The 21,184-nt window shown below is 37.7% G+C and overlaps 6 protein-coding genes, 2 non-coding genes and 1 pseudogene across 12 annotated transcripts; 4 read left to right on the forward strand and 5 right to left on the reverse strand.

The window, feature by feature from the left end:
- Positions 1-160: 160 nt before the first annotated feature.
- LOC18013149 lies at positions 161-3,250 on the reverse strand. 3 transcript variants are annotated; one of them, XM_006395060.2, is made up of 8 exons: positions 3,134-3,250; positions 2,689-2,868; positions 2,282-2,589; positions 1,917-2,125; positions 1,491-1,628; positions 1,048-1,377; positions 703-962; positions 161-614 (listed from the first exon to the last, which is right to left on the reverse strand). In XM_006395060.2, exons 2-8 carry the CDS (start codon positions 2,799-2,801, stop codon positions 446-448), a joined length of 1,527 nt encoding a protein of 508 aa, XP_006395122.1. In that variant the 5' UTR covers positions 2,802-2,868; positions 3,134-3,250; the 3' UTR covers positions 161-445. The 3 variants fall into 3 exon arrangements, with proteins under 3 accessions (XP_006395122.1, XP_024007595.1, XP_006395124.1); XM_006395062.2 differs by having other exon boundaries at positions 446-614; positions 1,917-2,133; positions 2,278-2,589; XM_024151827.1 differs by lacking the exon at positions 3,134-3,250 and having other exon boundaries at positions 1,917-2,133; positions 2,278-2,589; positions 2,689-2,801.
- Positions 3,251-3,305: 55 nt separating this feature from the next.
- On the forward strand, positions 3,306-3,391 carry TRNAM-CAU. The gene is given in 2 exon segments: positions 3,306-3,343; positions 3,356-3,391. It is a non-coding gene; the product is annotated as a tRNA-Met (tRNA).
- A 103-nt stretch (positions 3,392-3,494) lies between these two features.
- LOC112083780 lies at positions 3,495-3,615 on the forward strand. The gene has a single exon (XR_002897908.1). It is a non-coding gene; the product is annotated as a U6atac minor spliceosomal RNA (small nuclear RNA).
- A 586-nt stretch (positions 3,616-4,201) lies between these two features.
- On the reverse strand, positions 4,202-5,922 carry LOC18013150 (annotated as a pseudogene).
- Positions 5,923-6,104: 182 nt separating this feature from the next.
- LOC18013237 (pantoate--beta-alanine ligase) lies at positions 6,105-7,894 on the reverse strand. Of its 2 annotated transcripts, none has more exons than XM_006395065.2 (4): positions 7,238-7,894; positions 6,959-7,072; positions 6,734-6,865; positions 6,105-6,568 (listed from the first exon to the last, which is right to left on the reverse strand). In XM_006395065.2, exons 1-4 carry the CDS (start codon positions 7,820-7,822, stop codon positions 6,446-6,448), a joined length of 954 nt encoding a protein of 317 aa, XP_006395127.1. In that variant the 5' UTR covers positions 7,823-7,894; the 3' UTR covers positions 6,105-6,445. The 2 variants fall into 2 exon arrangements, with proteins under 2 accessions (XP_006395127.1, XP_024007123.1); XM_024151355.1 differs by having other exon boundaries at positions 6,133-6,568; positions 6,707-6,865.
- Positions 7,895-8,070: 176 nt separating this feature from the next.
- LOC18013238 (protein SULFUR DEFICIENCY-INDUCED 1) lies at positions 8,071-10,273 on the reverse strand. The gene is made up of 4 exons (XM_006395066.2): positions 10,100-10,273; positions 9,125-9,337; positions 8,746-8,901; positions 8,071-8,645 (listed from the first exon to the last, which is right to left on the reverse strand). Exons 1-4 carry the CDS (start codon positions 10,238-10,240, stop codon positions 8,232-8,234), a joined length of 924 nt encoding a protein of 307 aa, XP_006395128.1. The 5' UTR covers positions 10,241-10,273; the 3' UTR covers positions 8,071-8,231.
- Positions 10,274-13,498: 3,225 nt separating this feature from the next.
- Positions 13,499-14,914, forward strand: LOC18012724 (sm-like protein LSM5). Its single transcript, XM_006395069.2, has 4 exons — positions 13,499-13,661; positions 13,765-13,888; positions 14,430-14,502; positions 14,689-14,914. Exons 1-4 carry the CDS (start codon positions 13,628-13,630, stop codon positions 14,722-14,724), a joined length of 267 nt encoding a protein of 88 aa, XP_006395131.1. The 5' UTR covers positions 13,499-13,627; the 3' UTR covers positions 14,725-14,914.
- LOC18013353 (3-ketoacyl-CoA thiolase 5, peroxisomal) lies at positions 14,769-18,402 on the reverse strand. 2 transcript variants are annotated; one of them, XM_006395068.2, is made up of 14 exons: positions 18,333-18,402; positions 17,130-17,194; positions 16,953-17,037; positions 16,740-16,866; positions 16,543-16,641; positions 16,387-16,460; positions 16,192-16,299; positions 16,052-16,129; positions 15,841-15,973; positions 15,665-15,761; positions 15,459-15,582; positions 15,272-15,380; positions 15,107-15,190; positions 14,769-15,028 (listed from the first exon to the last, which is right to left on the reverse strand). In XM_006395068.2, exons 2-14 carry the CDS (start codon positions 17,162-17,164, stop codon positions 14,937-14,939), a joined length of 1,245 nt encoding a protein of 414 aa, XP_006395130.1. In that variant the 5' UTR covers positions 17,165-17,194; positions 18,333-18,402; the 3' UTR covers positions 14,769-14,936. The 2 variants fall into 2 exon arrangements, with proteins under 2 accessions (XP_006395130.1, XP_006395129.1); XM_006395067.2 differs by lacking the exon at positions 18,333-18,402 and adding an exon at positions 17,363-17,775.
- A 1,177-nt stretch (positions 18,403-19,579) lies between these two features.
- LOC18012725 (protein LATE FLOWERING) lies at positions 19,580-20,487 on the forward strand. The gene is made up of 2 exons (XM_006395070.2): positions 19,580-19,827; positions 19,941-20,487. The coding sequence occupies exon 2, from the start codon at positions 19,951-19,953 to the stop codon at positions 20,485-20,487; it is 537 nt and encodes a 178-aa protein (XP_006395132.1). The 5' UTR covers positions 19,580-19,827; positions 19,941-19,950.
- The last annotated feature ends 697 nt before the right edge of the window (positions 20,488-21,184 follow it).

A 21,184-nucleotide genomic window follows, 5' to 3' on the forward strand; every position in this document is an offset into this window, starting at 1 on the left:
AAGACTTGAAAAATGTAACCAAAAATATAAAATGAATTTCACAAAAATAAAATATTGATGAGGTAGTTATAACTTATCAGTCACTTGGTTTAACACACAGCTTCTTGAACCTTGATATTGATACTGGAGAAAACATTGTACGATTTAAATCTTACAAAAGTACTACATCCACATTAAAATCAAGGTAATGGTTTTTCATAACATTTGTAAATTACTACTTTACATTAATGGCCATGATTATATCTTCGAGAGATTACTGATGACAATGAATCTTGCATCAGTAATAAACAAAACAGACGCATCAAGGACAATGGCAACGTTTTTGAGGCAATGGAGTCAATGCCAAAACTAGATATAAAATTTTTCTTTCAATTTATCACTTAACAAACAAGAATCACCAAAAAATGACGTTGACGGAAACAATTACTGTCACAGTTATGAGATATCATTTCCACCGGAGAGATTGTCTAACTCCGGTGAAGATGAGTCCGACTGATCTACCAATCAAGGTAACGAGAAAGAAGGATATGATGCTACTCACTTTATCCAACACCACTCTGATAATTGGCATTCCAATGTCTGATAGCTCCAGAAACAGACTAAAGTAGTACCTCCTGTACACATCAAACACTTTCTCATGTGAAAATCTCATGTAAATTTCGGTTTTGTGATCATCAAAGTAAAAGAAGAGAGAGGTCTTACCATCCCGATAGAGCCTTTAGCTCCTTTGTTCGTTTAACGGGCAATGAGAAATCGCTGATTATGGAGTATCGCAAGGGTGGCGATGAGGCAGCTTTAACTTTTCCCGGTGTGAGCTTTCTCCACCATCTATGGCTTTCCGTGTCATCACCACCATCAGGGTTGTTGATAACCTGAGTTTGAAGAATGTAGAGGTCAAAGCGATCCTCATACATCGATACAACTGCTTCCATATTCTGATGCAACCACTGGTATAGAGCTACCTATTTACAAAGAAAAAAAGTTAAACCTTTGTCCATGAGATATGAAATGTAAGGTGGAACTAAGCAAGTTAAGTGGTTTCTATACCTCGTTACGTAGTTTTTGGAGTGCTCGACTAGAAAGGTTACAGATATCTAATCCTGCACTATTCATTTCACTTGAAAATTTGCTGTCTACAGAGATGAGCTCTAAATAGATGCTAGCGACCCCATCTGCTAAAGTTATCATGAAGTCTTCCAAAATGGCAACTCCGTGAGTACGAAACAAGCCAAGGTCGTAGCAGGAAGCTTTCCCTGAAGATCCAAATCTGTGGAAATATAAGAATTCTGCAAACAGATCCTCCTTCCCAGATTTTCTTATTTTGTCAAAAACAGCGTCCTTTTCATTAAGCATTTTGATCAGCAATGGAGTAATCCCCTGCACATCACGGAATATATTCTTGAGCTCATCTCAAAATCTGGTATTCAAAAAGAAAAAAACAAATAGAAAACAGTTTTGCAGTCACTAAATGCAATATGATATCCACTTACCTTGTCAGAATCAGTGTTTTCCACACAGAGTTCCCTTTTTAACCAAGCTGTGCATGCTCCTTGATATGCTTCGCGGATAATATCAGTAAAACTAACCATCCACTCATCCGAACTGATTGCGGTAGAGATCTTATTTGTCTGCAGAAAAATACAATAGCTGATCATAAGGTATGGAGAATCACAACAAACTACTGTCTCAGATGTTACCAAGGGTAGAGAATAACAGATCATACTTCTAGAGAAGAAGGAAACAATTATGAGTCCGTAAGTTCTTGCCACAGGTAACATTGATGCAATTACTTGACTCAAAGTGTACTGTTTTTTTTGTTGATACTCTATTTTTGATTATGATGATATGCACACGAACTAGAAATCACTGGACCCTCTTTCAAACAGATATGCTCAAAGTGCTGAGGAAAATCTGACCTCTTCTTCAAGTTTCTGAAAACATGACCAGAGCAAGTACAACTGGGGCCCTTCAGATATCGCATACAAGCTCAACGGGGGCTTTCCTTGGGGCGGCTTGGCTTTGAGGAGTCTGCTTCCAAGTGTACTCTCACGCTTGATGGCGTCCAAAGAATCTAGAAGCTTTCCTTTCACCACATCCCATACAGACTTCAAATCACCATCAAAGTCTGTTTCCCTAAAGTCAGAGTACAGAAGAAAGGGGGCTGTGTGAATACACAACAGTTTGATGTATTGATATTGATAGCTATACTGCACTGTAAAGTGAAACGGAATAGAGACTTCATTCTCATTTTGAATCTTTTCAAATGAGTAGTCTTACCTACCAGAAGATTCTGAAGTTCCAACATATGAATTCTCCTCCACGGTGTTCTTTCTGGAAGAGTAACTGGAGTTTTGAACAGGAATCACTCCAGCCATATATGTAAGGAATATACTGGCCATCAGGAGAACTTGGTCACCGATAGGGACCCAACCGGAACCAGCAACAGCATCAAAATCTGCGAGAGATGCCAAGCAAGTACACTTACAAGAAGACTCTCCCCGAGAAACATACGCTCCAAGATTCAAGGGAGTAGAAACATAAAGTTTGTGAGCCTCCCCTGATGTGATGTTGCAAATCCCAAAAGGCTTCCTAAAAAAAAGGCATTGACTTTAAGAAAATTCATATAGTCTTAAGTACAACAACAACAGAGTAGCTTTGTAGTCTAAAGCGAAGAGAATGAGAATCAACCTTTGGGTAATCTTTACATGAGGATTCCTGGAAAGGCAGCTTCTTTTACCAAAATGAAGCTCGGGCATCCGTAGCTGAATGCATAATGATGGAGACACAACATGTCCAACCATTGGTAAAACCTTAGAACTCACTACTAAAACATGCCTATCCTCCAAAGGAGATCCCCAAGCCTAATCTCTACATCACAAAAAGAAGAAGAAAAATTATCAAATTGAATCCCAGTACCTGATTTGCAACAAGACTAAGCTGGGTAGAGTTAAGTTTATATCTACAACATACATATTGCATTTGTATCGACAACACCAAATTACATTCATTGTTTAAATAAAATGAACCAGAAAACCAATCTACATTGAGATTCAAGAGTCAAAACGGCGGCTTTCAGGGAGAGGTTAATCAGACGAGAATCACATGAGCTAAAGTGAAAGCTAGCGAACAAAACCTGAAATTAGCAGGAATCAAGGAGAGGAGAAGGACGAATTGAGAAAGAGCAGTGGAGAAGCGGATTGGGGTTGTGCGTCCCTGAAAACAGTTTTCTCTCCTCGTAACCCAACACGACAACGAAAGGTGACAACTTTGGTATACAAAGACCATTTCTGAAGAAAGCAAACAACGGGGTGGTGGCGCAGTTGGCTAGCGCGTAGGTCTCATAGCTATCTGAGTAATCCTGAGGTCGAGAGTTCGAGCCTCTCTCACCCCAGATTCTATTTTTTTCTTCACTTAAAAAACACGTCATTGTCCCACATTGGGTCTTCAGTAATTTTTAGTTGTCTATATATATAACGAGAAGACGAAAAAGTTCTGTGTTCATTGAAAGGAGAGATGGTTGGCATCTCCTCTGACAGAGACGGGATTGACCTTCGGGTCTTTGAACACATCCGGTTAAGGCTCTCCACCCTCGGGTGGATCTAACCCAAATTTTTTTGGGCTTCTTTTTTTTTATTGGGCCAATTTCACCTTTCATCTCAAAATGTTTTGGGCTTCCAACTACAGACATTTGTGTTTGCTTCACCTGGTGCTTCTAATAAGCAGCCAAATCCGAATGAACGAGAAACTTGGTGGACCATTCGCTGGATTTATTGCTGTGAATCCTGTGATGGTGATTGTTTTTTAGGCAAGATTTTGTTTTGTCATGAACAGTTTTTTTTTCTTTTTATGGTGATGGTTTTATATATGCAACTATGCAAGGTTGTGTTTTGCCATGAAAGTTTATTTAATTTGACTCGCCATGAGTTAATGAATTTTATGTTTCCAATCATGGCATATATCAACCATTTTGTTAAGAGCATGATGAATGTAGTAGACGTTATTCAATATATGAATATTATGGATCTAATAAGCAGCCAAATCCGAATGTAAGCAACTATGCAAGGTTATGTTTTTCATGAAAAGTTTCTTTAATTTGACTCGTCATGAGTTAATGAATATATTATGTTTCCAATCATAGCATATATCAACCATTTTGTTAAGAGCATGATGAATGTAGTAGACGTTATTCAATACATGAATATTATGGATCGGGTGTGAATACAAGCTGGGATTCTGTTGAGACCCTAGGAATGTCTTTCAAATCCAACATCATCTCCTCTTGCACTTGAAGATTGAAGACAGGTCTTATGGAGATTACTGCAGTCTTTAAACACTTAGAATTGGCTAGGACGTATGTCAAGAATCGCTCCTCGTCTTCTCTTCCTAGATAGCTTTTCCACTGAAACTCCTCTAGCTGTGAAGACAAGCATCCGGGAACAGAACTCGGTTGGCTCCATGAAATTGCGGGTTCACTGTCACTATGCTGAGAAGCAAAGATCGTTATATATATTGACTACAAAACATGTTAACCTTTACTTTTTTTAGCTCATCAAACTTGGGAGTAAGGAGGAAACGTACACAATAAACCATAAGAGATTTGAGTTTCGGAGAATTTTGAAGCAAAAGTATGGTCGGTTCCATCCAGTTTGGTTCATCAGACAACAACCGACAATCTTTAAGCCGAGAAAATTTGATGGAGCTTAATGACGAAACCTGCGATGAACAAAAGATATCACAAGCAGACACAGAGAAAGAGAGAGAGAGAGAGAGGGAGAGAGAGAGAGAGATACCACTGGATCAGTCCAAAACAAGATAATACTCAGGGCAGATGAAAGTATTCTTAGAAGCTTGTCATCAGGACAAAATTCAACATCGACACATGCAAAATCAAGACGAGGAATCTCGTTCGAGAAAAAGCAAGAGTCTCCAGAAGTATCATGGATTCTAAAGTCTGTTAATGCAGGAGCATCTATGACCAAGCAGCTACCAGTTTCTCCTGCATCAATGTTTTCTGGCATGCGTCTTTCATTTGCATAATCCAAGTACAGTAAGCTTGGCACTTTCACACTAAAAGTGGTCACATTGTCATCTTTCTTGTTTCTCTTGATGGTCAGTCTCTCAAGAATTGAGCAGCTCGATAAAAACCTAACCAGAGAATCCTCGTCTTTATACACCACATAGTCAAGCACGAGAGTTGTGAGGGAGGAGAGGGAAGCGGCCGACGAAGGAACATCCACGAGAATTTTGTGGGATAGAGTCAGTGAATTGAGGGATTTGCAGGAGTAAAGGCTCTTGGGTAAGCTGACCAGATCTGCGGACCAGAGGAGCTTGAATGTCAGCTCATACACCTCGCGATCAACAGCGTTTGCAACCCACTTTCCGACATCAACATCAGTAGGACACCTTCGACCGAGTTCCATACACAAGTTGTTCTATAACGGGTGCTTTGTGGAGTTGCATTGATTTGTCAAGAAATTGCCAAACACTCTTTTTGCTTTCTTCTTCATCCTCTTTCTCATCTTTCCCCTCATCATCATCAATATCTTCGTCCTCATGCTCATCATCATCGTCATCACTATCATCATGCTCATCATCATCACTATCATCATGCTCATCATGCTCATCATCAGTATCACCATCACTATCATCCTCATCATCATCATCATCATCATCATCACTATCATCATCACTGTCATCTTCAGTGTCCTCCTTCATATCCTCTTCGCTGTCTTTGTACACAAGTTCAAGTGTCAGCGTCCAAATAGATAGCCATCATTTGGACAGAATCATGGTGGCCACTGCGTCTTTTGTCGGGACACGATTCAAGATCGTTACGAGCAATTCTTCCGGCAACATACTAATCCTGTCTTCACAAACTATTTCTTTCATTCGACTCCCACCATAATTTTCGGTTTGTAGCATCTTTCACGAGGCAGAGACTAGAGAACGACGACGCGGTGACGGCGCGAGCAAAAGAAACCTAACAAGTCCTTTTTCTTTCTTCTGTCAGAAGTCTGATTTAACAAAATTATTTTTCCTTTTTTTGGTAAAAGGATATGAGAAATATATGCCAAATAGATAATAAAATATTTTTTCCTTTTTTGTAATGGAATATACAATTAGACCGAACACCAAATCGAAGAACCACCAAAGACATACTTCATAGCCAACTTGTGAATTATGATTTGTTCATACTTGCGTAGAGAATGCCAAATATGGGTGTAAAAAACACTGTTTGAGATGAAAGAGGCTATAATGGAGACACTAAGAAATGTGCCAATATCAATCCTGCTTCCAATATGTCTCTTTCAAACAAACATATGGTAAATCTCTGACATCCTCATCCTCCTCCTCTGTTTTTAAATGCTTCAGATGCATTTTTGTCATCCAAATTCATTAAGCTTAGTAGAGCTTCCAAGCTTCGTCAATGGACTAGAGATGAGATCTAGACAGCGACATTTATCTCAATGTTGTCAATGAGCCTGACCGTTCCAAACCAGGCAGCAACACAAATCACCACTCCACTCTTTATCTCTTCCACTCCTTCGAGAGTTTCTTGATCAACAATCTGCATGTACAGTGACACACGATCATTACTCACACCAAAACTAAATGGTAGGTGTGGAGAGTCTTTCTTCGCAGCAAGACTGCTCTACTTCCCATATATATTGCTGCTTCAGCTAAAGTATGTGCCCTCATTACCTACCTAAGTAAATGTTGTGATGCTTCGTACCTCGACATAATCGATTCGTGCTGAAACTCCAACAAGTTCTTGAATGATCATATCCTTGAGCTCCGTACAACTTGTTTTCCCTTGTGCTGCAGAAGCTTTAGCCATGGAAAGTGACCTATTTATAGATAACGCCTGTCATCTCATAACAATAACAGAACCGTCAATCAAAAAGTAGCAGCAACGTAGTAAGCTTTAAGCCATGACCTTGGAATGTTATTACTATACCCTTTGCCTTTCTTCACCTGAGAGATGAACATTCCTAGAGCTCATCGCAAGTCCATCCTTTTCTCTAGCTATATCTGATCCTACTATCTCTATTCCAAAATCAAGATCTCGAACCTGACATAACAAAGTATGCAACTTGAGAGAGAGAATCAATCTGAAACTAATCAGGAACTACTCCCATCTCAAAATTACGCAACAGCTAAAGAGGATTTGTGAGTATATGGTAGATTTTGCTCAGAATCTGAAAAAAAAAAAGGATTCATTTTGAGATATACTCACCATTCTCTGGATAATCCGCCATTGCTGATAATCTTTTTTGCCAAACATAGCAACGTCAGGCTCCACGATATTAAAAAGCTTGGTGACAATTGTAGCGACACCTCTAAAGAACACAGGCCTGCTCTTCCCGCACAAAACCTTCTCCAATCTCTCAACTCTAACCCAAGTCTCGTGCCCTAACCCACCCTCCTCCACACAACTCACCACCCTCCCGCCGACGCCGCCGTTTGTCTTCTTCCTCCCGCCGTGATCTCCGTCGTAGTCGTAGAGGTTTCTCGGGTTGAATACGACTATGGCATCGGAGACAGAGGAGGAAATGGCGGCGAGTTTGGCGAGATCGCCGGAGAAATCAGATGGGTAAGTAGAGAGGTCCTCGGAGGGAGAAAACTGGCCGGGGTTGACGTAGATTGAGACGACGGTGACGTCGGCGAGGGACAGGGATTGATGGACGAGAGATAAGTGACCGTCGTGGAGAAAACCCATTGTGGGCACCAAACCAATCGTCTTCCCTTGCGATCTCACGCCTCTTGACCATCTTCTCATTGCTTCTTTATCCCTGATAACCTCTGGTTCTCTGGTTTCCATCTCGATCGCCTATTGGATGAGTTTCGGGGATTTCCGACAGAACTCGATGTCTGTAAGGTGTGTTTGGCGCTGTTCCCGTGGCAGAGAAACACGGAGAATTATCTAACATTTAATTATTAAGTATTCCGGTTTACGTGTTCGGTAGATTTCTCGAACCAACCATAACCAAACTTAACCGAACCAAAACCAAAAGTCTACATGATTGGATTTGTCATCCAGATTTATTATCAGACAACTCTTGTGAGCCATTTTTTTTTTTTAATAAGCAATAAGGTGTCACCGAGACAGGACATTATCGATTTATTGTTGTTTGTATATACAAATTTAGATAAGAAAACAGAAGACATCTGTTCTATATTTCTAACCCATCACAACTATGAAACAGGACATAATACACAAAATCAAACCATTAGCAAACTAATTGATTTCTAAAAGAAGAGATTTGTTCGAAGATTGGGAGTCTCTTAGATCTAAAACTAGTGGTGGTCGTCATTTGTTCAAGCCCAAGAACAAAGTCATCGTCTAAGATCTTTCCAAACACATCCTCCATCTCAGCATCTCGACGACGTGGCAGTGAAGCCTCTAGCTCACTCAATAGCTCATCAGCTCGTTGCCTTGTTCTACAATCATCTGCACCCAAAACCCTAGACTCAAATACATCGTCAAGAACCGATCTTCCCTCTTCAAACCTTCCTTGTTTGATAAGGCACATCGCGAGGTTGCACGATTTGTTAGCGTCTGGCTCCACAATCTGGGCTTTTCTGTATACCGCTTCTGCTGACAAGTACTTGGCTTGTTGCATATATGCCCACCCCAAGTTCCCCTGTATTATATATTCCAATTAAATCGATCAGTCCATCTTGGAAATTAAGAAACAGAACATAATTAAGTTAGACACAAGTCGAAGAGCTCTAGTTAGTTACTAGTAATCTTGAGATTTCTTGTTGAACGGTCACTTGAAACTTTTTGCCGTGTGATCGAGCGGTCTTTGTGGGTTTTCCGTTGAAAGCCTCTCCTTGATAGATCTGCCTTAGTTTCCTCTTCAACAACTCAACTTGCTCCTCCATTCTCCCACATTTCTATCCATTTTAAAAAGAAAAAATACCATGTGAGTGTTGTGATAACACATTATTATTGTTATTTTATAATCCAAATATTTTAGACTACAGCCCAAAACCTACAGTTTCTATGTGAATTAGACACAGTGGTTTAGATGGACCCGCATAGCAACGGCCATTAATTATATGATTGCGTAATTATATTTTAGAGTGCAAGTAGAGATATGTATGGTTATAGTAAGACCTTGTATAAGTCGATGAGGACATTGTCGAGGGAATCTTGAGAGTTCTTGGAACAACGAGGACGAAATGATTTGATGGCTTCGATGGCTTCTTCGGAACGGTCAAGTTGTTTCATTACAACAGCCATGTCCTTGAGAGCACTGTCTACTCTGTCTCCTGTGTTAATGGCTTTCCAAAACCACACTATCGCCATCTCTGGGTTCTTGTCGATTAGCTGCAACCAAATACTCTTACTTATTAATAACCTTATTTTTTTACTCTTTACATACAAAAATACTTTATTGTATTTGTGGCTCAACTTTTGAGCAAGTATCAGATGATTTTCCAAATACATGATATGTAAAAAAAAAGAATATTCTTTGGGAGGTAAAGACTTTTTGCACCATTCTCAGGAAAAGTAAACGCCGGATATTAATTGCGAGAATCCGGACAGTTCGGTGCAACGAGTGACTATCATACGCACACCGCAACATCTACGCTCTAAAGTCTAAATTGTACTATTGTACTAAACAGATTCTTCTGTTTTTTGTTTTTTTGCATAATCAGCTAAAAAACAACTAAATATTGGAATAAGTTGATGAGAAAAAAAAATGGAATAAGTTTGACACGTTATTTGAGATTAAATTTCTGAAATTTATTCTTGGTTTAATGTCATTTTCACAAACATCATCACCTTTTCCGGAATACGTACGGGACTTCCGGGTGAATTTGTATTGAAACTTTTCAACCAGTAAAAGTTTATCTCAGGCACAAAAATGCAATAACATCCATTCCAAATTACATTTCAAATACAGAGTAAAAAAATGATATATCTAGACTCATATCTTATACCATGAATAATATTTCTTCTGTGTCAAAGTCAATAAAAAATCATGTGAAATTAAGGAGGGTCGAAACTAACATAACAAAGAGTGCATCATCTTGTAAAATTTGATTTAAACAAAATAAAACCTCAAAGAAGAAGAAGAATCTGGACCTGAGCATGTTTGGCTTTAACATAAGGAGTATCTCCACTGGGAACTTTGTGGATTACGTGAAACATCTCTTTATCGTTCATCTGATTGCTTCTTGGTGAATTGGTATTATTATTCTTCATCTTCTTCAAGTTTCTCTCCATCGTTTTCTCTCTCTGAATAATTAATGTATACAGATGTCTGATACAGCCTCTGAACTAAACTTATATATGCGTACGTTTGTCACTGTAACAAATGAATTGGGATGATATTCCGGCCCAATTCATAGGATCTGCCACGTCATCTGGACACTTCTTAGTTCTTACCACGTAGGTGAACGAGCAAAACGTGTCTTTTACCGTTGCCAGTCTCTCTTTTTTTTTTTTTTTTGACAACAGTCTCTCTTTCTACATTTTTGGTGTCTAATGTTAAAAACAAAAATTCGATTTTTGAAAATTTATGATTTTTTATTATATATATGTACATATTTTCATATCAAATTTTATTCTATAAATTCACCAAATCTCATAATATAACACTGCTTACAAGATCTAAATATAGAAGATGTGTATAATTTACATCTTCACTAGGTTTTTATTTTTGTATATGACATTTGTCTCTAATTTACTTATATACTTAAGATTAACTAATTTTGTTTCACTATTGAGTTTAATAAAAAAAATAATTTTTATGTAATTGACACATGCTTAATAATTGTCATATGAGTAAAAGTATCACTAATAGAAATATTTATTCAAATGATATATATATTTTTTTTTATCACAGTTCATGTTCCAAATTAAATAAATGAACAAAGACCAGTAAATTCATGCACACTCCTATTTCTACTGATTAGTTGAAATATCACTTAAAAGATATATATCGAAGAGGTACTTGATTTGATACCAAGTGGCGCAACGCATTTCAATCTTCATTACAATAGATAAAAGTTCCCTAAAAAAATATCATTAATTTGAATGATTCATCGTCATTTGAACCATGGAATCATTGTAAAGGATAAGTGAATAAAATATCTAAGTGGTTACCATATCAATCATATGTTATAATGAATGAAAAAAGGTAAAAAGATTCATCGTCACTCTCAGTCGTTATGTGTACGCAATGAATGTGGACAACAATCGAGGCAATATTCACTAGTTAACAAGGGTTGCCGCTTACACCGAAGGAATCGCTCATCATACTGATGACATGGGACCACAAACAGTAGTATGGCAATGCTATTTTGGATTTCATAAACTAAAATAAGGCAATATATAGTCTCTTCCTACAAAAAAATGCAAAAAATACAATTTAACTCACTGAAAACCTTGTAATGTAACTCCCTATTTTGGCTCGGATAAACCAACACATGTGCAAAAATTTCTAGAATTAATTGGATATAAAAAAAATCAGAGGGTTCGATTTTGAGAAAGACCAAGAATCGATTAATCCAATCTGTGATGATGGCCATGTCGTTTTCACCCGAGCTTAAACGGGGAGCTTAACCTTTCGTTGATACTATCAATATACAATCAGTTAATGTCGAGAGTTACATTGTAGGTTTTTTAGCTGAATAATAACTTTAGCATTTTTTAAAAACTGAATAAAAATTCGTAGAACAAATAGTAAGAATTCTAAGAGCATCATTATCGGGAAAAACTCGTTAGGAATCCTTGTGAAATTGTTTAATGGTAAAAATAGTTAAAAACTTTCTTAAAGAAATTCTTTGTAAAATGAGCTGCAATGGCAGAAACCTAGGTGAGGTTTTATTAAAAAAAAAAATATTCTTGATTAAACCTTATGAAGCTTTGATTTCATGTAGAGGAAAAAGAATACATCATGGTGAAGAGATTGGAGGATACATGCATGCGGCGGTGGAGATATGGATGTCTGGCGGCGGAGATGCCGATGGAGAACTTGATGAAGGAGGAGAAATTTTGGATGCCTCCACCCAGGCTTTGATTTCACAAAAACGAATTGCAGAAGACACCACCGTGAAGACCTCAGATCATACATGGAAGATTTGTCGGAGAAAAGAAGAATTAGAAGAATGTCGAAGGAGAAGAAGAAATTCGTCGAGGAAGAAGCGAAGAAAAGAAAGAAGATATTTCATTCCTTTTTTTTGACCAATGCTAACAAGCCACGTGGCTCTAAGAATCGATCCTAATTGGTCCCAAATAAGGATCGATCTTTCAGTTTATTAACATTTTTGATTTTTTTTTTTATAAAATGGTTGAGAAACTGGGTTAAGAAATCGCGGTAATGGTGGTCTAACGACTTGAGACTTTCGCTTTTCCTTTTTTTGAAGGGGAGAAAAGACTTGAGACTTAGAGCATGTACATTAGTGAATCTTTAAGAATATAATAATATTTTTTTTGGTTTTAATTTTTTTTTATTTAATTCAAAAATTATAATTTTCGACCAATCAGAATGCTCCATTTCAGATGATACCGTCTCTTCAGGTTCGTCGGGATGATACTGTATCTTTAAGATTAAACTCTTTTGTCTTAAAAACTGTGCCATGAATCCCTCTTAATCCCTGATGTACATGTTTTTAAGTATTAGTCAATATTGAATATAATAGAATCCGAGAGTAGAGGAGATCACATGACTATGGACGGTTTCTCAGCAAGATTCAAGATTAATATATGTGGTTGTTTTCGTCTATACAAGTATTCCATAATTAATATTATCTTTGTACGTATTACTCCTTAGAGTGTGGATGCTTGCATTTTAATATTTACAACTTGTTCGATTCCTTTGAAACATTTTTTTTTATATCACTTTGTAGTTGAATATTTATTCAGGCCGATAACCCAGATCCGAGTTAATAACTTTACTAACTGTCCCTCATCTACTCTCTCTCTCTCTTGCCGACAATTTTATAATTTTGGGTTATATTCATGAACATTATATTACTCGAAACCACAAAAACATCAACTCCACCATCTTCAATGTAATCATGCTCAAAACTGCCGACCTCAACAAAAGATGGTTAGATACTAATAGTAAAACTTTTAGCAAAAAAAAAAAAAAAAAAAACCACAAAAACATTATTCAAGAACATAACACGTTAAAAAATGTACGAATCATGTCAGTATTTTCGGAAACAAAACCTGTTAAAACACAATAATAGAGAAAGCTCGTCAAAGTGGGTGTTTGTTGAAGCAGTGTAATGAACTAACGTGGCGCACTGAAACACACTGTCCTTGTTACTTGTCACTTACTGAGTACGAGTCTTCTAGATGCTTCTGTGTTTTCACGATTAATTTATTGAAAGTTTCGATACTTGATCAACGGTGTTAGAAGGGCCGATTATGACTAAACTTACCAGGACTAAAATTTGAGACTTGATTGTATAAATTTAATTAGTTGGAATGGAATAGAAAAATATAGATAGTTTGAGGGCTTTCTTGCAAATTTCCTAAAAGTAAACTTAACTTTGTTACGATTTGTCGTCTAAAACTACCCTAAAATCGAAAAATCTTGGAGCAACGAGCAGAGGAGGAGAGAAAATCAAAAACGCTTCACTTTCCACACTGCTCTTCCTAATGGCGAACAATCCGTCGCAGCTTCTTCCATCAGGTATGCACTTCTTTCTTTACAATCTCTCACTTCATCTCTTTATAAATCGAACTGGATCTGCGATTTTGGATCCAATTGCTTACCCGATTCGTGTGTTGTGCAGAGCTAATCGACAGGTGCATAGGATCGAAGATTTGGGTGATTATGAAAGGAGACAAGGAGCTTGTTGGTATTCTCAAAGGGTTCGACGTCTACGTCAACATGGTCCTTGAGGATGTCACTGAATAGTAAGTCTGATTTAGGTTTTAGCGTTTTTTTTTGCCCCAATTTTGCTATGTTTATCCTGGGTTTAGTCCTCAAAATCTGTTGCGTGATCTATTTTGCTTCGGTTTAGAAGGTGAAACACAGACATTGAACCATAGATGCGATGTTCAGAACCCAGCCTTTGGATTTTGTTTCTCAGTACTAAAGTTTTTCAGTAATTGATTGCAATGTGTCAATTTCAAGTTTCAATACTGACCCGAAGAATGATGTTGAACTGATTCCTACGCATTTTAGTTTTGCGGAATTGATCCTTATATCCATCAAAGTTCACTGTTTTGCGGAAGAATGACATTTTGATGAAGTGATGATAAGATTCTCTTACCTTTATGTATGTATAGAGCCTATCTAGACTGGATCATGTGTCTTTTGGTTACATGAATTTGTTTCTGGTGCGTGGATTGGTGATTTATTGCGTTAGGAGCTTGCTGCTTTAGACTCGTGCTGTAATAGATTCCTGGTTTATTTCTAACCAGGTGTATCTCTAAATTAAACATCATTGTGCAGTGAGATTACAGCAGAAGGAAGACGGGTCACAAAGCTTGATCAGATTCTTCTCAATGGTAACAACATCGCCATTGTAAGTCATAACACATTTATTTATCTTTATTTTCAAAGGATATAACAAATATCTGAATTGGTTTCTCGTTTTCTCCTTTTACAATTCTAAGGGTAGCCACTCGTCGTCCTTCTGATTTATTTTCATAAACAATAACTCATTTGAATCTTCAAAATGCTAAGAAACGGTTTTGAAAATGTGATGCAGTTGGTGCCAGGCGGGTCTCCAGAAGATGAAGAATGAGATTTGCAAGCATTCATTGGTATGCTAAGACTGGTGTAAGGAAGGATGTAATTTTGGTTTTAGATTTAACTCTTGTTCACAGAAAAGTAGTAGTTGATTTTAAACTCAGAACGACAAATTATTTATTGTTCAACAATGTGAAAGAGCTTAAGTTTCAAATTTATTAGATTCAATCCGTCATTGCTCTACTTATTCACACTCCCGTCATTCTTCTAATGACCGTCTCCATTAGCAACTTGAGCGTTGGACAATTCATCAACAGAGTCTCCTCTCTCGAAAACAGCTGCAGCTCCCATACCAGTGCCTGGTACATTCAAATATAACATGTACATCAACACAATGTCAAGGCAGTCAATGAGAATCGAAAATATCTATTATATACCTATGCACATTGAGATTACTCCAAAGCGGCAATCTTTCCCTCTCCGTTTCATCTCGTGCAGCAATGTCGCAACACATCGAGCTCCTGAACACATAGATGAAACTCTATTAGCTTTGTACACATATTGCATATTATCTGGTAAGAGAAAGCTTGTTCAGTAGTAACCTGTAGCACCCAAAGGATGGCCTATAGCAATGGCTCCTCCATTAACATTGACCTTTTCCAGATCCAGCTCTAGCTTCTTGCAACAGTACACATACTGGGATGCAAATGCCTGTTAACAGTTCATCAATTTGATAAGTATGGATTGGATTATTCTAAAACAGAAAGCTTAGATGAAACGTTTTACTACCTCATTGATCTCGAATAAATCAATATCACTGACTTTTAGCCCTGCGAGGTTAGTTGCAGCGGGAATGGCGTAAGCTGGACCTACACCCATAACAGCAGGCTCCACGCCGGTAACAGCAAAGCTCCTGCATTGTTTGGAATTAGTAGATTACTCGGTTTCTTGAACCGTCAAAAATGTTGACAAGTCTCTCTCCATTTTCCATTTACCTGAATATTCCAAGAATGGGAAGTCCCTTCTTCATCGCTAAACTTCTCTTCATTAGAAGTACGGCTCCAGCACCATCACTGATCTGACTAGCATTGCCTACACAATGCACATTTATCAATGCTTCAATCCATTGATATGACTTATGACAGAGAAAGTTGGAAAAGTTATATCTCACCAGCTGTGGTGGAACCGTCCGGTTTAAAGACGGTCTTCAGCTTTGCAAGATCTGCCATGTTTGAGTTTGGACGTACACCATCATCAACAGAGATGACAACTGCCTTCTCTTCTTTAGTCGAGGGGTCAACAATCTGTCAAGAACAAACAGTTACAGAGAAAGCTCTAAAGAAAAGGGTTTCAAAGAAAGTTGGAAGCTTCATGTTTTTTACCTTAGTAGCAACAGGAACTATTTCTTCCTTGAGTTTACCAGACGCGATCGCAGCAGCAGCGCGTTTGTGAGACTCCACCTGTATAAACTGAATCAGTACTTATATGATCTAGAGAGATCAAGTGAAAGAGACTAACTAACCGCAGCCATATCTTGCTCTTCCCTTGTGACACCATATCGTTCTGCAACGTTTTCAGAAGTAATCCCCATTGGAAGCAAACAGTCACGTGCTTTGGGGAAATCTTGTGCCTATTCTCATTTAGAAGTTTACAAAATCATCACAAAACTCTTCTTTGTTGAGTGAATATTTATGTAAACATTCAGTGGGATACATACTCTCGGGTTAGTGGACTGAAATCCTCCTCCAGCTGTATGATCGATTGACATAGATTCGACTCCAGCACCAATACCTTTGCAGTTAACAACAGAGACAAAGCTGAGAGAGTCTTTATCACCTAGAGACTACAAAAATCTGAATAAGCTGTGTCATACCAATTTCGTAATATCCAGCTCTAATGGAAGCAGCAACATCAGCAACCGCTTGAAGCCCGGAGGAGCATTGTCTGTTGACAGTTCTAATTGGCACAGTGTCTAGCTCGTAAAAGAAGGGCGAAGCAACAAATCAAAAAAGATGTTTTTTTTTTCCTGTGAAATGATCTTGAATGTAAGATAGAATTTGATTTTAGTACCAGGAAAACCAGCAAAATATGCTGCTACTCTACACTCCATGGCTCTCTGAGAACCTGGCGCTATAACAGTACCAACAACGATATCCCCAACTTCACTTGGATCCAAAGATGTTCTTTCCACCACAGCCTGATCAGAACAAAAACATGTCTGAGCAATCACAGATACTGTCTGAGCAAGGTTTTAAAATTGAGTTTTATTGTATAACTAATTACCTTGAGAACAGAAGCTAGAAGATCATCTGGACGAGTGTCTTTGAAACCTCCACGTTTCGCTTTGCAAATAGCGGTGCGATATGCCCTGAAGATGAAGTTGCGGAAGAATCAAGAAACCAGATAATGTCAAGGGAAAGTGAATGTGTGAAAAGAAACTCAAAAGGGTCAGTGACTTACGCTACGATCACAATGTCGTCTCCAAAAGCAGCCATTGGGGAAAACTCGGAAGCACAGTTCACAGCCTAAACAAACGAGTTCCAGAAACAATTATGTAAGATCTAATTGACTAATAATAGGAAATGGCAACATAATCTCAAAAGATGATTAAAAACGTAGCAACAACACATAGATGCAGGAAGCGGGAGGCCCGAAGATCCACTGAAACTCACGACTAAGGAAGCTAAACTTACAGAGAGAAGAGCAGGTTCATCTTTAATCAAAGTAAGAGAAGAAGAAGAAGAATAAATTGGATTGAGATGACGAAGCAAAATCTTCTGTCTTTCCGTGGCTTTCTCCATCTTTCTCAATATCGAGCTGAGAACTTTGTGTTGCAGCTGAGTTCAAATGGGGATTACTATAGAAATACTTTCTGGGAAAGAATCAATTTGGTTGATTTTCTTGGAAAGGGAAAGACTTGAGGATAAAAAGAGTCAGGATCCTCATGTTGCTCGTTGGTGATCATTTTCGTCACTGTGGTCTGATTAGCTCCTTTGCCAACCTTGTTTCCACTTAGTTTTGTCGTTTGGCAAAACAGAGTTAACGGCGTTATGAATATGTCGCCTCTTTTTTCATGTTATACGCCCGACAAAAACTCACGCCGTTACTGGAAATCAAACGGCACACCAAACCAGCCACGTAGAATAAGAAAACTGCATGCCGTTTGCAGTAGAGAGAAGGCAACAACATTATGTTTTAGAGATGAGTCTCCGTGTGTTCAAGAAACATTGACTTTTTTTTTGTTTTTTACTAAGTTGACCACGGGGATGCCTTGTTTAGGTAGAAAATTTTAGCATCAACAAGATTTCGAAGAAAATGCAACAATTCGCCATTAAAAAAGTGTTCAAATTTTTAAAAACGTATTACAAGACTTGACTCATGATTCACGAGTTATATAATTGTGTCCAATGATTACCAGAGAAGGATCCCAGTTAGTCCAAAATAATCCTTATAAAGAAAGAAGACTACGATTGACACCAAGAAATAGCTTTAAGAATAGGACAATACCATCTCATTATATGTATTAATTAATTTTGAGGAACAAACAAACAGAATCTCTTTAGTTGAGGTAGCATTAGATTAGAGCTTTCCATGATACGTGCAAAGATTGCATGCTCAAGACTTGTAAAACATAATAGCTAGAGAGAGTTGAGAAAAAATTACCCGACGCGACGACTGAGCTTAGTGTAAGTCTATTTTACTAATCGAGAGTCCCAAAAGATAGATATCTATATATATGTATAATTGTAGACAATGTTGAACAATATGCAAATGTTGAGTGAAGAGAAGACGGTAGCTAGTAGCTACCACCAACTGTTCAAAATTAAATTAGACAAAACAAAAGAGAGCGAGAGAAAGAGAGACGTGGCATTGGCGTTTAACCCTCATCGCATACTCTTTTGCTCCTCCACCACTCTTCTTACCTAACTTCCTCTTAAATCTCTTTTCATCGTTTCATGCTACCTAACCTTCCCTTCTTGTTTTCTTTCTAACGGTATATTGTAATTATATTTTCTTGCAAACTGGAGTACTTAACTTCTTTTTTGTTATTGATTAGATCTATCTATAACAAACTATAGTTAGCTTCTTTTTTCTTTGGTTCAATAATAAATAAATATATAAATATATAAATATATAAAACTATAGCAGAATTCATAAATAAATAAATATATAAATATATAAAACTATAGTTAGCTTCTTTTTTCTTTGGTTCAAAAAACCGAAAATATCTAAAAGATTCAATGTAGAAAAGAAACAAAGAAAAACTTGTACATTTGTGGTTGTTATGTGTGATACAAATGAAAGCTAAATGGGCCGCAACATATCCATAAACGTAAAGCCCAATGGCTTACTACATTTTGGTTGGGGACCTTGGGGTGAATGAGGGGAGTAGCCAACTAGGTGGAGACAAGTTGCAAGGAAAAGTGGGCGGTGCGATCAGTCAGGAGTCAGGACCCATCATTATGACTACCCATTTGCTTCTCAAGTTATGGAGCATCCTTCCTTTTTCTTACACCAATTTTGCATCACATTCCCAATCCTTGATGTCTTTGATTTGTTAGTATGTGTCTCCACTACACATTTTAAAAGGAATTAATCTTATGATTCCTATAAGTGCCAAATTAAAAAGACAAAGGAAAAAGTCTTAAGTTCATTTAAGGCATGGTCAAACATCACAAAGGAGGAAGTTCTGATTATGCCAATAGCAAATAGAGTTCCATTTAAAAGAAGCAAAAACCCAAAAAAAAATTGCTAACCTCAAGAGAGAAGAAAAAGAAGTTCCATTTCCCAATCCAAAAAGTCTCTTTCTTTCTCACCAATCATTCTCCTTCTCATCAATATGCACCACCTTTTACTCATTTTCATCTCTCCCTCTTTATCTCTGACTCCCTCTTATCTCCTCTGTTCCCAAGCCCATACGGGTAAAAAGAACCTGCTCCCAAAGTTGTCTCTGCAACAGAACAGAGCACTTAATAGTAACAACACTAATGAATCCACTCACAGATTCAGATTCTTCACATTTTCCAACTCTTCTCAAACACCATCTTAACTTGGCTTCTTTTCTACTTCTCATCTTCTCTCTTACCTTTTTAAACTCAACTTCTCAAACTCACAACACATTCATTCTCTCTCTCTTTCTCTTGGTCTTCAGCTCAAGGTATATAAATAGTCATACCCTTATCATTTTGATTATCGGTTTTAGGGTTGGCTCTCCAAGTTGTTTTGTGCACTCATTGGAATCTTATATTTAGTCCATTTTGATGTGTATAGATAACATAGAATGGAAGAAGATCATCACAATCAAGTAGCAAAGGAGGAAGAAGAAGAAATCAAGCAAACTCAAGAAGCCAACAAGGCAGCAGACCAAGACACATCTTTAACTAGAGTATTCCCCTGCCTATATTGTTCTAGAAAGTTCCATAGTTCCCAAGCCCTGGGAGGCCACCAGAACGCCCACAAGAAGGAGAGAACCGCAGTTAGAAGAGCCAAAAGGGCTTACGATTTCGTCAACAACAATGACTTGCTTCACACGTTACCTGTCTTCTTATCCTCTCCCTCTCCACACCACATGGCCATCTTAAGCTACCCTTCTTCCGCGTCCTCTGACTCATGTTTTCCAGCGATTCATCTCGACCATCCGATCTTCAGACCCAACGGTGCTCATGTCGTATTGGCAACATCCCACCAAGGTAGAGAAAGCAAAGGAGGGTATTTTGGTCAACAACGTGTTCAATTTTTGGATCATCACTACTGTAACGTGGTGAATAGTGAGAAAGGTGCTCAAGATCAGTGTCTTGATCTCTCCCTCCATTTGTAATCTTAGTGCTTAATGTTATATTAGTGGCAAAATATCTGAATATTCACACACTCTCTCTCTCTCTCTCACTGAGACAATCTGTCTACTTTTGGATTCACGAAAATATCCTCATATATTTCTCTCTTTCACCGAAAAACTCAGATATACTACAATAACACGAAATTCAGCTTTCTCTCTTTGTTTTATATTACTTTATCCGGTTTCCAACCAAATTAAATCACATGGTACTTTATTACCTTGAATTTCAAAGAGTACTCGAAAAATATGTTTCCACATTTCTACGTGTATGCTTCTTGGCTTCTTGCTCACATGAGAATGTCCCCGTACTTTAGCTGTTAAATGTGTTATTTCTTTACTTTTTATATTCCCCTCCAAATTATTATCTAGTAAATTGCGATCGAATGAAAAATGGTAAAGAGCACTCACACATGACCTAATCCGTTGTTGTCCGAACTCATTATTCTTATCATTGAACATCATCTATACATATTGCACAAGCATTGTTTTTTGTTAGTTAATGTTGATCAGTCTGGAAGCCTAATCACTGTCTATTGTCCAACATGTGAAAATTAATGAATCAACTGAACTCTGTGTGTGTACTTCTGGAAATTGGAAATTATTGAGATTTAATTTTTTTATATACTTTTAGTATTTTTTTAAAAACTTAATTACTGAAATATAATTTATTTAAATAAAA

This window comes from Eutrema salsugineum, unplaced genomic scaffold, assembly GCF_000478725.1.
Source record: "Eutrema salsugineum unplaced genomic scaffold, Eutsalg1_0 scaffold_6, whole genome shotgun sequence".
Classification (NCBI taxonomy): Eukaryota; Viridiplantae; Streptophyta; class Magnoliopsida; order Brassicales; family Brassicaceae; genus Eutrema; species Eutrema salsugineum.